This window comes from Phoca vitulina, unplaced genomic scaffold, assembly GCF_004348235.1.
Source record: "Phoca vitulina isolate PV1807 unplaced genomic scaffold, GSC_HSeal_1.0 scaffold42, whole genome shotgun sequence".
In the NCBI taxonomy this organism is placed as follows: domain Eukaryota; kingdom Metazoa; phylum Chordata; class Mammalia; order Carnivora; family Phocidae; genus Phoca; species Phoca vitulina.
Genome location: NW_022589745.1, coordinates 730,836 through 744,995, shown reverse-complemented (window position 1 = coordinate 744,995; position 14,160 = coordinate 730,836). Strand labels below are relative to the sequence as shown.

The 14,160-nt window shown below is 53.8% G+C and overlaps 1 protein-coding gene across 1 annotated transcript in view; it reads right to left on the bottom strand.

Moving 5' to 3' along the window:
- Positions 1-14,160, bottom strand: part of SNTG2 (syntrophin gamma 2) — a 205,674-nt gene that overhangs the window by 75,215 nt on the left and 116,299 nt on the right. Inside the window, exon 10 of the mRNA XM_032430054.1 lies at positions 1,200-1,329. Coding sequence (XP_032285945.1) covers positions 1,200-1,329 — 130 coding nt within the window. The remainder of the gene's footprint in view (positions 1-1,199; positions 1,330-14,160) is intronic.

Below are 14,160 nucleotides of genomic sequence, written 5' to 3'. Positions count from 1 at the left end.
CAAATATTTTAATGCGCTCAGTCAACCTCTGTTTCGCAGCTTCCAGGAACAAGGCAGTGCATGGGGAAGAAGAGAGGTGGCGGGGTGGCGAATGGGTGGTGGGGTGGGGACGGGCAGCGGGGTGTGGGGGGGGGACAGGTGGTGGGCTGGGGAACCGGGTGGCAGGAGCTGCTCCAGGGTGGGGACAGGCAGTGGGGTGGGGACGGGTGGGCAGGGCGGGGGATGGGCAGCAGGGTGGGAAGGGGTGCAGGGCTGCTGCAGGGTGGGGATGGGCAGTGGGGTGGGCGGACAGGTGGCAGGGTGGCGAATGGGCCGTGGAGTAAGGGCTGGGCAGTGGGGTGGGGGACTGGGTGGCAGGTGCTGCTGCAGGGTGGGGACGGGCAGCAGGGTGCAGGGACCAGGCGGTGGGGCAGGGGATGGGCAGGAGGGTGGGAAGGGGTGCAGGGCTGCTGCAGGGTGGGCCTGTGCTCGGCTGGGCAGTGGGGTCCAAAGGCTGGTCCCAGGACTTCCTGCTACCTGCTTCCCCAGAACAGAAGCCTCAGGACACAAACACAGTCCGTGGGCAGGTCACCTGGGAAGGAACTGATCAAAGGCCATTTTGGCCACGAGCGAGTCCTTCTGGGGGCCTACAGCTCATTGGCAGCATACAGTGGTTCCTTTGGGAAGTTACTCTTAATTTGACTTCAACTCCCAGCCAGCTACCTTTATTTTGTATTGACTTTGAACATCAAACAGATCCCTCAAGGAGACAGGGCACTTTCTCCTTCCTGGATACTTGCACTGAAAATTTGGGAAGACATCTTGCTGGGTGGATATGTGTCTTGTTTTCATAAAGTTACAGGGCATTCTGTCTTCAACCTCACTGGGGTCCCCCCGTTCTGTCGATGCATTTGGGTAAAGTGTACGTGGTATTACACGTACATGAAAGGGTCTGTGCTTGTGCGGGGACAGGAAGAGAGAGAGGAAGGGACGGGGTGAGCATCCACATGTCTGATCGGGCACAGACTCACTCAGGAGACATCTGCAGGACTTAATTTTGAACATGTTTTAATCAGAGATGTGGTATTTTGAAAAAAGTACGTATTTCCTTGTTTAACCTTGTAACTAATTATTTTAGGGTTAATTATAAATAACAAAAAATATCAAATCATTTCTGTGGATTAAGTGCAAAAGCAGAAAGTCCTGGGAAGTCTGCTCACCCTCTGTCTTGTCAGGTCACTGATGTTCGCGGACACTGCTCTCAGCCAGTCGGCGCTCTCCTGGGCCGTGTGAAACCGCAGGATCCCCGTGCTGATCCCGTCCAGAGCCAGCACCTCGAACGCGCTGGACCTGCGGAAGAGGGGAGCCGCCCTGTGCACCAGCCCGAGCGGTTCGTGCACGCCCACAGAGCCTCCAGCGCTGCCCAGAGCCACACGGGGAGACGTGGCAGAGGCCGTGGTCACACACCCAACCTGCTCCACTACGTACGTCCCCCAAAAGTAAGTTCAGAACCTTGAAATCCATCACGAATAGCTGTTTCTAATTCAGTAAAAAAATATGACAGTCAATTTGTGTAGGAAATGACTCTTGCTCTTTCAGGAATTTTGGAGTTCTTGTTTTATAGGGTCCTCAGTAATAATTCTTTCCGAGACCACTTATTGTGGTATTAAAGCTCTTGACACAATGAGGATGGGCACTCAGGCATCATCGTTACTCAACATCAACGCTATTTTATGACACACACATATTTCCGATTTACATTGAGCTTTCTAAGAAGTTGGTTCTTTCTTTTTTTCATAAAAATCAACGTGCCATAGACCTTCCCGTGGCAAATTATTTGTAACAGCAGGATGATCGTCTCTAATTCAGTAGTTCTTCCTTATCATGAAAGCTTTTCAAAGCTACTTCACATATAACTCTTGTGATCAACTGACTTGTGTCCCCGGATTCACGTCCCCAGAGTGGATGTCTCGGGAGATGGGGGGCCTCTGAGAAGGAGGTGAGGTCCAGGTCGAGCCCTGATCCCACAAGACCCGTGTCTTTATGGGAAGAGACGCCAGAGCTCTGTCCCCACCTGGGGAGGACACGATGACACGGCTGTCTGTCAGCCGGAAGAGGCTCTGACCAGCACCGGACCCATGCGGGGACCGACGGGGACATCCAGGCTGCGAAGCGTGAGAAACTAAGTGTCTGCTGCTTACGCCCCCGAAGGTGGCACTTGGCTGTGCGGCCCCGGCTGACTGATACCACTATTATAAAACAGAATGTCATTTATGCTCCTGTTCCTTTTTCCTTAAGAAAACAGTGTGTATTAATCCATGTAGCCTATATCTTCATGTCCTTAAGCAAATAATGAAAAGTTTAAAAAATGAATGACAAAACAGGCATATTACTTTAAGAAACAAGGTCCACACTATGTTACGTATTAATAACCTTTCAGCTGTGAATTTATTCATGGTTTTGTTAAGGACGGGAGGAGAGGACAGTGGGGACAGTGGGGTGTTACAGAGCCTCCCGCAGGCTCTCGAGCAGAATCCTCCTTCCCTGGTGCACGCAGACACCCTCGACCACTTGTCGGCCCCCAACCCTCGACCTCGCATCCGCCCCTGACCCTCAACCTCGTGTCCACCCCTGCGGCCCCCTGGACCTCACGTCTGCCCCGGGGTCCCCCAGACCTCACGTCCACCCCCGACCCTGACCTCACATCCGCCCCATCCCCCCGACCTCGTGTCCACTCTGCCGCCAGCCTCACCTCACATCCGCCCCCTGCCCCCCCACACCTCACATCTGCGCCCCCCGACCTCCGACCTCACCCCCCCCGCCCCATCATCACTGCCTGCCTCTGAGCACAAGGCTCACTGACAGACAGCGTCACCGTCCCTACCTCCTGCTCAGAGATTTGTCTGGGGGGAGACAAGGCACAAAACCTCTGGTTCCTGATCTATTTGCAAAGACGCTGACCTCGTCTGCAGTACAGCGTGGAGACGTTCACAGTTACGGGCGCCTGCAAAAGCTGTGGATGCCGTAGTGAGAACGAATCCCAAACACTGACCCCGGAACTGTCCCTTCAAAGGAACCTGGATTTGACTGGATTATTCTGTGGAGCCATTTATGCCAAAAAGCTTGGTTGAGAACAACAGACCAATCACCTGAAAATTAGTGAAGTTTGACAGCTGGGTGGGGTCAGGGAAAGAGAGAAACGCCTGTCATCCCAGGGTGACCGAGAGCACGGCCCAGCGGCTTGTCCCTGAGCACGGCAGACCAGCATGGACAGACGCACACACAAGTAACAGTGACAAGCCCTGGGTGGGGGTGGGGACCCAGGGTGCTGGACATGGGACGGTGTGACCGGTGCATGTGGCTGGAGGTCACCTCGCACAGGAAGGTGTGCAAACAGCCATCACAGGGACGTTCCAGGGACTAAGGAATCCATGTCTGAAGAAGCCCAGGCAACATCGATCCCCCACGAAGGGACAGATGTGCGGGCAGAACCAGTGGGTCCACTGGAGGTAACGAGTGTTAAGAACCGCGATGGAAGATTTACTGGATAGGCTGGAGTGGGTTCATCCTGACGGAAGGATTAGTGAGCCAGGCAGGTTGGTGGGGTCTGTGCAGCCCACAGAACAGGCAGAAGAAAGATGGAAGAAGCCCCGTTGGGGGCTCTGAGAAGCAGGAGACATCGCTGGGGGCACCAGCAGGAGCAGAGACCGAGGGCAGACCAAACGTCCCTAGGAGCGGCGGACGGAGCCTTCCCAAGGGTTCTGAGAATCGCTGGTTTGCACACCGGGCCAGGTCTGGTGATCCAAACAGGATCCACACTCACATCCACAAACAGATGCCTCAGGTCAACACGCTGAGAATCAAAGACAGGAGACATGTCTCAAAGCGGCAAGAGAAAAACAACTTGTCACTTACAAGGGAGCTGCAAACCTCCAGCCGACCTCCCGCAGAGGCAGCGGCATCCGGAAGGCAGGAGGAGGATGGCACGTACCCAGCGCTCAGCGCATGAGCAGGTCCACCAAGCACCGAGCTGCCACACCACGGCCCCTGTCCAGCATGAAGATGAAACAAGGAAACAGAGTCTGGGGCTCCTGAAACCCTCTTCGGGGTAGGGATGGAGATCAGGAGCTGAGGCAGGTCCTGTCTGGAAAGTGAGCGCCCAGGAAAGCACGCACCAGGACGGTGACAACGTAATTACAAAGGACAGGATACACCCATTTCCTCTTACTGTAAATAACACAAAAATCCATCGTACAGCGCAGCATGTCTATGGCGTGTTGCTGGACCCATGTGATGGAGACACGGACATAATCCAGGCTCGTGAGCATGAGACACATCATGTACTTGCTAGTAACAAGCCAGAGGATGTGTGATGCGCTAAGGAATTGGTAACGAGGGGTGAATTAGCAATTAGCTAAATAACTTTCGTATGTGATGTGTATACACAGAGTGTTGGTTGCCCTAGGACTCACCGTGTGCACCTTCACTGATCACAGTCTGCTTCCACCATGTCCTGTTTAACCCCGGAAACACAGGGGAGAGCCACCCGGCTTTCTCCGCCCTTCCTCGCGGCCAGGACCCCGGGGAGCATCCTCAGTCTGACAAAGCCTTCCACAAAGCCCATGCACAGAGCTGGTTCGGCTACGGAAAGCCGTGCATTCTGAGTCCGTGTTTTAGGCACTGAGGCATGCTGGACCCCTAACCTCTGAGGTCTGTCCTCCTTGTCCTCGTGAGGGGCTTCAAAATGCCAACCGTGCCACAGCACACCAGCGCGGGAGAAGCAAGTAAGGAGCTGTCGGGAAGGCTACTGTAAACCCAGTCACTGTGCAAACATCGTCACTCAGAACACTTACCTGTGGAACAAACGACGCAGACTGAATGTTGCAGACAGAAACAGTGTGGACGTCAGTGCCGATGATACGTACCGGTAGTAATGTACAGAGAGGGAATTTACACTTGGGCTTACTGCTACAAAAGCACTATTAACTAGAGGCAATTATATGAATTTTCAGGCATGCGTAACAGATTTCCATGCATTTCTTCCAGACTGACTCTGAGGATTTACTTTCTCAGCATTTCATGGGCAGCGTGTTTGGGCTCGTCAACGTATCCCTCCCACGGCGCCCAGGAGGAAGCTGACCACGTGGCTCTGGAGTCAGAGCATCTGCTCGGCCTTTGCGGTATTTTGTCATCGTCAGAGCTAAATCACAGATCCCAGCGCGTGGGCTCAGCGTGCTCTGTGACCGCCCTGCGTCAGGTTTTAGGAAGCAGCAGGAAAAGCGTCCCCGAGGAGAAACCAAGCCACGGCCAGACGGCGCTACCAATGAGGAGGTCGAGAGCCAGCCACGCCAAGGCTCCTGGAAAGATACATCGCCATCTCCCCCCGCACCTGGGTGGGAACCCGGGGGGGGCGGCACACATGCACCCACGTCCTTTGTGTAACTCGAGGCCCCCACACTTTGGAGCTGGGAGCAGGGCGTGTGTTTATTTTGCTCATGACGGAGAGTTACTGCCAAATGAGAAGAAAATGTGTGTACGTCTCAGACTTAATAAAATCTTCAAATTTGCTTTCACATATTGTATTTCAAGACTGTGTCTGTAGCGTGGGCATAATTTTTTCATGGGAGCCAGAGAAATATTTTCTTCCTACTCTCCTCATCCAGCAGCAGCATTTCTAAGTATTCCGTGTTAAATACTGACATAGACACAAAAATTTGAGTCTGGGCACCATTTTCCCTACATCGGTTTGTTCATGGTAAGTCACCGTTCCTGGAAAACTCAGGGCACAAATAAAGTGCTCACTTGAGCAGACCAAAGCTGAGCAGGTCTGGAAGAGAAAGCGAACTTCTCCCTTGTGGTACCTAAAGGAGCAACTTGGCATCCTCTTGTGTCACCTTCTGCCACTTCCTGAGACCAGGCCTGTGTCCTCCCAGCCCCTGGTCCTGCAGCGGTGTGAGCGGCAGAGGGTCCCACATGGGCACAATGCACCTGACGGTTGGGCACCTGCAGGGGACCCCACGGAAGGAGGAACAGAGATAAAACAGCACCTCGAGGACCCAAGGGACACTTAGGATGTCGGCCTGCCTCCTGCCTGTGTCTCCTAGCAGACGCTCAGCTTCATGAGAACACAGGTCCCGGGCTTTGTTCACCACCACCAGCACCCCCAAGACTGCCTGCACGTGGTAGGGGTCGAGACTATGCGTTGCCTGAGAACATGCAGCGTGACGCGAGGTGCACCCAGCTGCAGAGCCCCCTGCTCCTCAATTCCAGCCAAGCTGCGGCTCCCACACGTGAAAACAGGCGTGCCGGCAGGCAGCGGGGCCACGCTGTGCGGATCCGTTAGGCCAGGCCGGTGAGGAGCCAGCCCTGCGTCTGGCAGACGGCAAGCACAGGAGGACTACAATTATCCTTGCTTCTGGGGAGAACCCACCAGCGGGGCACCGGCACTGCATTGGGTGGTGTGGGCCTCTTTCAACACATCTATTCCCGGGGATGTTCGCTGCTTTCTAGGGGGAGGAGGACACCCCAGAGCACGAGCAGTTCATGCTCGGCGTTCTGTAACTAGAAGAGCAGTGGCAATAACAAGACCCAGAGGTTATCATTTATTCAGGCCTGGCTTCCTGCCAGGCACTGTGCTACGTGATTTACACTTTAATTTTAATGTATTTTTCCTCTCAGCAATCTTACAAAACAGGTGTTACTGTTTCTGTTTCCCAGAGTGGCATCAAGAGGCCATGTCCCCTGCCCAGGTGGGCAGCTAACAAGGTTGGAGACTCATTCAACTCCACCCAGCTCCCCACAGATCCCGTGCTCTGGTCAGCGAACCACTCGACCTACAAAAACAAAATTATTATCCACATTTTACTCCAAAAACCATGAGCAGCTGCATCATGGGTTTCTGGGTCTGGACCACCCAAAGTCATCACAACGGTGACCAACTGTCACCAAAATAGCCTGGCACCCACCCCACGGCCACCCACGTGAGCACAGCCCACACAGAGTCCCTCTGAACGCGCAGCCCCAGCATGAGCCTGTCCTCTGTAAATGTCCCCTGAACCCTCCAGCCGCCAACACCAAAGATGCCGCCGCACTTCCCGTCTGTCTGTCTGTCCGCTGAATTCAATGTGCTAACTGCATAACCACACACCAGGTGCGCAAGCTGATCTCGCTTTGTGTCCTCCTTCCATTTCAAATAGTAAAACCTCACAATTAAAACAGAACACCTGGGTCACATAGCCTAGCATGAATCAAGCAGTGAAAGTCATCCAAGATATCACATGGAACGTGGATAGAAAGTTGCATTTTCTGATTGTAGACAGTGAAGCAATGAGCAGTGGGCACCTCACACCAGGGGCTAAGTGAGCTCTTGTGTCTTGTTTCTTCTACCCTAAAACAAGGTGGGAGGGGGCAGGACACAGTAGCAAGCCCAGGTATCGAGGTGCCACATGACAAATTTATGAGTCTGTTCAATTAAAAAATGGGCAGACCCAAATAGACATCTCTCCAAAGACATCCAGATGGCCAACAGACACATGAAAAGATGCTCAACATCTCTTATCATCAGGGAAATGCAAATTGAAACTATGATTATATATCACCTCACACCTGTCAGGATGGCTAAAATCAACAAGACAGGAAGTCACAGATGTTGGCGAGGATGCGGAGAAAGGGGAACCCTCCTACAATGTTGGTGGGAATGAAAACTGGTGCAGCCACTGTGGAAAAACAGTAGGGAGATTCTTCAAAAAGTTAAAAATAGAGCTACTCTGTGACCAGCAATTGCACTACTAGGTATTTATCCAAAGAAGACAAAAACACTAATTTGAAGGGATACATGCACACCGATTTCACTGCAGCATTGTTCACATCTGCTGAGACATAAAAAGTGTCCAAAGGTAGATGAATGGATAAAGAAGATGCATTACATACACACAATGGACTACTACTCAGCCATAAAAGTAGTGAGAGCTTGCCATTTGTGATAACATAGAAAACCCTGAGAACATTACGTCCACTGAAATCAGAGAAAGACAAACACTGTGTGATCTCACTTATTGGTGGAATCTAAAACACAAAACAGAAACCGACTCATAGATACAGAAAACAATCTGGTGGTGGCTGGAGGGAGGGGGTGAGGGATGGCAAAGCAGGTGAAGAGACTAGGAGGTGGAAACTTCCAGCTGTGAGTAAGCAGGTGACAGGGACGAAGGTACGCATACGGAGCTCAGTCAATGGCATGGTGGCAGATGGTAACTGGACTTGGGAGGACCATCCTGTAATGCATAAAAACATCAGATTGCTGCCATCTATGTCTGAAGGTAGAAGGATATTGTGCGTCAGCCACGCTTCAGTGGAAACAATCTTGTGGCTTTATGGCTAAAAAGGAAGCACTGAGGAAGCCTCCCAAACCGGCCCAGGTTCCTGAAATGTCAGCTTTGGCAGAAGACATGAGGCCGAAGGGTCCCGAGGGTGTTGGCAGATGTGGAGGTGCAAGCAGGCCCGGCAGGGAGTCCAGGACCTGTCTGTACCTGGGACGGCTCCACCAAGGATGACACGGAATAGGACTTGTGGGAAAAACAGGCAGCGTGAACATCGGTTGGACTATAGTCTTGTTCTCCCTGAAACCCTGGGCCCCATGTATTTATCCCCAATATGATCTCTGTCTCCCAGGAAGTCTAGACCAATGCATGTCAAAACGGTAGTACTGCGAAGCTCATGGCAAAACCATACGGCATTCACCTACTGTCCCCACACATTTGCATTTTCTGAGTTTCCCAGAATTAGTATTTTCAGCTGTGTGTACCTATGGGTATATGCATGGATACCTGTGTCAGAGACACCCAACAGCGGCCAATCCTCACCCCTGTCAGATGCTCCACGGCCTTCCTAGTGGCCCCCTGTTCTCCAAATACTTATGACCCTCTCTCCCTTGAACACTGATACGTTACAGTTTTTGGAGGCTGAAACCTTAAATTTCTAATTTAACTGTTGTTCCATGGAGTATACACACTTGGGGTGTAGACAAGTGTTCCCCAGTGAGTGCATGACACTGAGTGGCATCAAGAAATGATTCCTGAGGGGTGCCTGCGTGGCTAGGTCATTAAGCGTCTGCCTTCAGCTCAGGTCATGATCCCAGGGTCCTGGGATCGAGCCCCGCATGGGGCTCCCTGTTCGGCGGGGAGTCTGCTTCTCCCTCTCCCACTCCCCCTGCTTGTGTTCCCTCTCTCGCTGTGTCTCTTTCTGTCAAATAAACAAATAAAATTAAAAAAAAAAAAAAAAGAAATGATTCCTGAGCAAAACTCCATCATGGAGATTCACTGCCTCAAGTCCTCAGGGTGGGGCAGGGAGGGGCTCGGGCTCCAGGCAGAGGTGCGGGACCCATGCTGCGGCCCTAGTGATTCCTCCTCAGCCCTGGCTGGCAATGTAGGCAGGAAGCTGAGGACACACAGGGACGGCTCGTGTCAGGGAGAAGGGGAGGCTGAACCCGTTTCTTGAAGGTGGCTCAGCAAGCCTACAGTAAACACGCCGGTGACAGGGATGTGCCCCGTTCAGTGGCCGGCACGGATGCAACTTTGCTCACCCTGAACGTGGACATCCCACAGGTGTGCCTGGCATGCGTCGTGGGCTGCATCCCGAGGTGGAAAGAAAAACATTCCCAAGAGCAGCACGTTTCTCAGGACCACCGTACTCTCCACTCTGTCTGTCAGCACACTGTCTTTGCAATAATTTCTTAGTCCACATGGTGCTTAAGCTCTACCCCCAAAGAGCCTTTGTCAATGATTTCTGGCTAATAGTACATTATTGATTTTATGGAAGCACAAAAAAGAGTAAAGAGGAATCTCAAGAGAGTGTAAAACAGAAGAATATAGCACTTCGTACCCATCTCCTCTGCTTCAGTTCTAACACAGGCCAATGACGGGTAATGACTTCTTACGTCCTTTCCACAAAAGTGCTGGGTTCTCTTCATAACCCCATGTAAATCATTAAACAACTAACAAATTTTAGAGAAGAAAAAAGAAACCACAACAATGACATAACTCAAGATAAAAACAGCCACCTGATGCTTATTGATTGTGACTTTGTAATAATGTGCAAAATACTGCATGTATTGCTCTGGTTCTAGTCTTCGCTCCACTCCCTACAGAAGGTCCTGCTACAGTCACCGATAGAGCCGAGGATGTGGGCGCTCAGAGATCAATCAACGCGCCCAAGGTCACAAGAAACTGGAAAGGTGCATGCACACAAGTGCACACACACACAGGCATGCACACAGGAGCCCACACATGCACACAGGCGTGCACATGCACACACATGCACACAGGTGCACACATGCACACACACAGGAGCCCACACACGTACACAGGCATGCACATGCACACACACGCACACACACAGGCCCACGCATGCACGTAGGAGCCCATGCACACACACAGGTACACACACGCACACACACACAGGCATGCACACAGGAGCCCATGTATACACACAGGCATGCACATGCACACACACACAGGAGCCCATGCATGCACACAAGTGTGCACCCGCAAATACGCACACACGCAGGAGCCCACACATGCACACAGGCACGCACACACGCACACAGGAGCCCACACACGCACAGTTGCTCACAGGCGCACACACACGCACACAGGAGCCCACACACGCACAGTTGCTCACAGGCGCGCACACACGCACACAGGAGCCCACACACACACACACACATGAGCAGACGCACACAGGACACAGTCTCTGCTTCTCCAGCCTCAGTTCTCATGACAGTGGCCCGAGGTGTGGGTAGTGTCGGGTTAGGTTTGTTACCACCACGCAGCCATCTGGTTTGCACATATACGTGTTTGGTTGTCAGCGTCACCGACTCACCGGGCGGTCCCGGGCGCCAGGCACGTGAATGAGCACCGCGTGTGTTCCCCCTGGGATGCAGACGCCGCCTCGGGCCTGGTGCTGGTTGGAGCAGCTGCGAAGTTCCAGGCCAGGCAGGCTTCTGTCCAAGGGGTTCTTCCCTTCCCGAGCAGGGACGAGGAGAAGCCCTGCCAGCACCACCTGAGGACCCCACTGCAGCCTCTCCACAAACTGGCAGACGTGACGCTTCGGAAAGCAGGTCGGGACACCTCTGACCTTGGGTCTCGGGGAGAAGTTGTGCTTTGGAGAGGTCGGGTCTCTGGTGAGCGGGGCGAGCATCCAGCAGGCAGGAGGCAGCCCACAGGGTCTGCGGATGCACAGGGTCAGGCCTGCCCACCAGGCGGAGGTGGGAATGGAAACCCAGCTGAACCTAAGTCACTGGGTTTGGTCTCAAAAATAATTAGAAAGCTGGGCCAATTTGTCCTGCAGCCCCAGCCCCAGGGTCAGGGCCCACGGCAAGAGATGACTGTGGGAGGCCTGCCCACCAGAGCTGCTCAGAAGCCTGTGGACCCTCCGCCCACACCCCTGCAGCCAGGCCCCACGCAAGCTGCTCTGGGCGCTGGGTGGGAATTGGGTCATTCGGGGCACGGCTCCATTCCTGCCGGTGAAGGTCCTGTCCCTCCAGTTCCCATGTTTCCCTGTAAGGATGGGACGCTGAGGACAGAGGCATGAGGACAGCCTGCAGCTAGAGGGGCAGGCCGGGGGCTCTGGCTGACGGACCAGCACCGTGGGAGGAGGGCCAGGATGAGGCACCAGCTGCCAGAAGGGCCGGAAAAGCAGGCATGCAGGTCTCCAAAGACCCCTTCCTTCTGACTTTAAAACCCGTCCTGTTTGTTTTCATCTCAAACTCTAGGAGAGGGGAGCCTGCGGGATGTGTCCTGCGTGGAGAACAAGGCCTGATGTCGGGGACGTGAGGCTGCACGGTGTTGCCTGCACACAGGGTGCTAAACCCTGGGGGCACCACCACTGGGCCTCAGAGGCAGCGAGGACAGACACCATTTTGAGGAACCGCCATCTGATATGCGGACACAGAGACAGGAGTGCTTCTGAGTCGGCAGGCACAGCGGAGGGGAGAGGCGCCCCCAGGATCAGTGTGACGGCGTCCCCAAAAGGAGCCGCAGGAAGGTGCGAGTGCCGGCCACTGGCACTGTTTACATCAGTTACTGCTCAGAGTGGTTCTGAATTTCCGGGATGCCCAGTGCAGGCGGCTGTCCAGCCTCATGGTCCGTGCTTTGGAAAAGTGTATAGAGAAAGCACGCAGACTCATTTTAAGAGATGAAGCCAGTAATTATAGACCAAGAACACATGATGAAGATTTACAGAGTTCCCCTCTCTGTGCAGGGTCCTCGTTTCTGTGTTGAGTAAGCATGGGCTCCGAGGCAGGCTCTTGTCCCCCCAGGCTGGTCAGTGACCTCTGGAATTACCCGGCTGAAGCCCTGGCCTGCTGCAGTGTCAAGATCCCTGCTCTCTGGTGGCTGGGCTTACGTGGCTGACCCAGAAGCATGGCTATGCACGAGTGGCCTCCCAGACCTCCGTGTACCTGGACACGCTCCACGTCTGTAGGAACGCTTCTAGAATGGCATCATTCTCTTTCAACAAACATGAGCACCCAACCTTCTCTCCCCAAAATGAAATTTCCAGAAAGTTCAGAGCCAGAGTGTTGAGAAAGACAGCAGCAGCCTGACGTGTGGGGGCTGCCAGTCTGTGGGGGCCGGGGCTCCCTGCGGGCCGCATGGGGGCAGGCAGGGCAAGGGCTCTTCATGATCACACCTGAGCAGAGACAACAAAGACCGCACACTTACACACCTCACTGCTGACGATGCTTCTCCCGCCACACGTCTGGCCCATCCTTCCCACTGTCCACCACCATCCTCCTGGACAAACATGAAGCCTAACGACGACCACAGGAGCCCACCCTCCGAGCACCCATGCAGACCAGACCCTGAGTTCCTGACCGTCCCTCTCGCCACCAACTCCACCCACATCCTGTACAAGCCGCTCCCTTACTGAGATGCCTGCCCACCCTGGACACGGTCTCCCCAACTCTGCCCAACCACAGCTCAGGCACCACGAGGCTGCGCCTTTAGGGTTCTCAACCACAGAAAATTACCACAGACAAGTCCTTTTCTGGTATGAATATTTAAACATGACCATCCTTTGCAAAATAAGTCAGAGTCTTTAGCGGGGTAATTTTGACAGGTAGTACCACTTTTCAGAATGTTGGTATCTACAATGTGTCAGCTCCAGCAGGACCATGGTGAAGCCCATCTGGCCCCTGATGGGCTCTTTCTTCTAAAATAAGGTAATCTCCTACAAAGAACAATGGAATCTTGCTGTACGAGGTTAAGACATCACTTCACTGTTTTCTTTTTTTTTTTTTGGTTAAGATTTTATTTGAGAGAGAGAGCGTGTGAGAGAATGCAGGGGGAGGGACAAAGGGAGAGAGAATCTCCAGCAGATTCCCTGCTGAGTGTGGAGCCCCACACGGGGCTCAATCCCATGACCCTGAGATCATGACCTGAGCTGAAATCAAGAGTTGAACGCTTAACCTACTGAGCCACCCAGGCGTCCCTTCACTGTTATTTTCAAAAACTCGACAGAAGTGGGACAGAAAACCTAAAGTTATAGTTTTGTTCCTTTCCTCCCTCCTCCTGCTCCTCCTCCCTTGTTTCCGTGTTTCAGAAAGATAAACAAGATCAACAACTCTTTACTCTTTTAGAGGCCAACATCAAACGAGGGGTACGGAAAAGGCCTGAGTGGGACCCCAGGAAGTTGCGTCCTGGAAGAGCCCCCCTGCAGACTGAACCACAGCGGGACCCCAGGAAGCTACGCCCTGGGAGAGCCCCCCTGCACACTGAGCCAGAGTGGGACCCCAGGAAGCCGCACCCTGGGAGAGCCCCCCTGCAGACTGAGCCAGAGTGGGACCCCAGGAAGCCGCACCCTGGGAGAGCCCCCCCTGCAGACTGAACCACAGCAGGACCCCAGGAAGCCATGTCCTGGGAGAGGCCCCCACTGCACACTGAGCCAGAGTGGGACCCCAGGAAGCCACGTCCTGGGAGACCCCCCCCTGCAGACTGAGCCAGAGTGGGACCCCAGGAAGCCACGCCCTGGGAGACGCCCCCTGCACACTGAGCCAGAGTGGGACCCCAGGAAGCCACGCCCTAGGAGAGTCCCCCCGCCGACTGAGCCAGAGTGGGACCCCAGGAAGCCGCGCCCTGGGAGAGCCCCCCTGCACACTGAGCCAGCGTGGGACCCCAGGAAGCC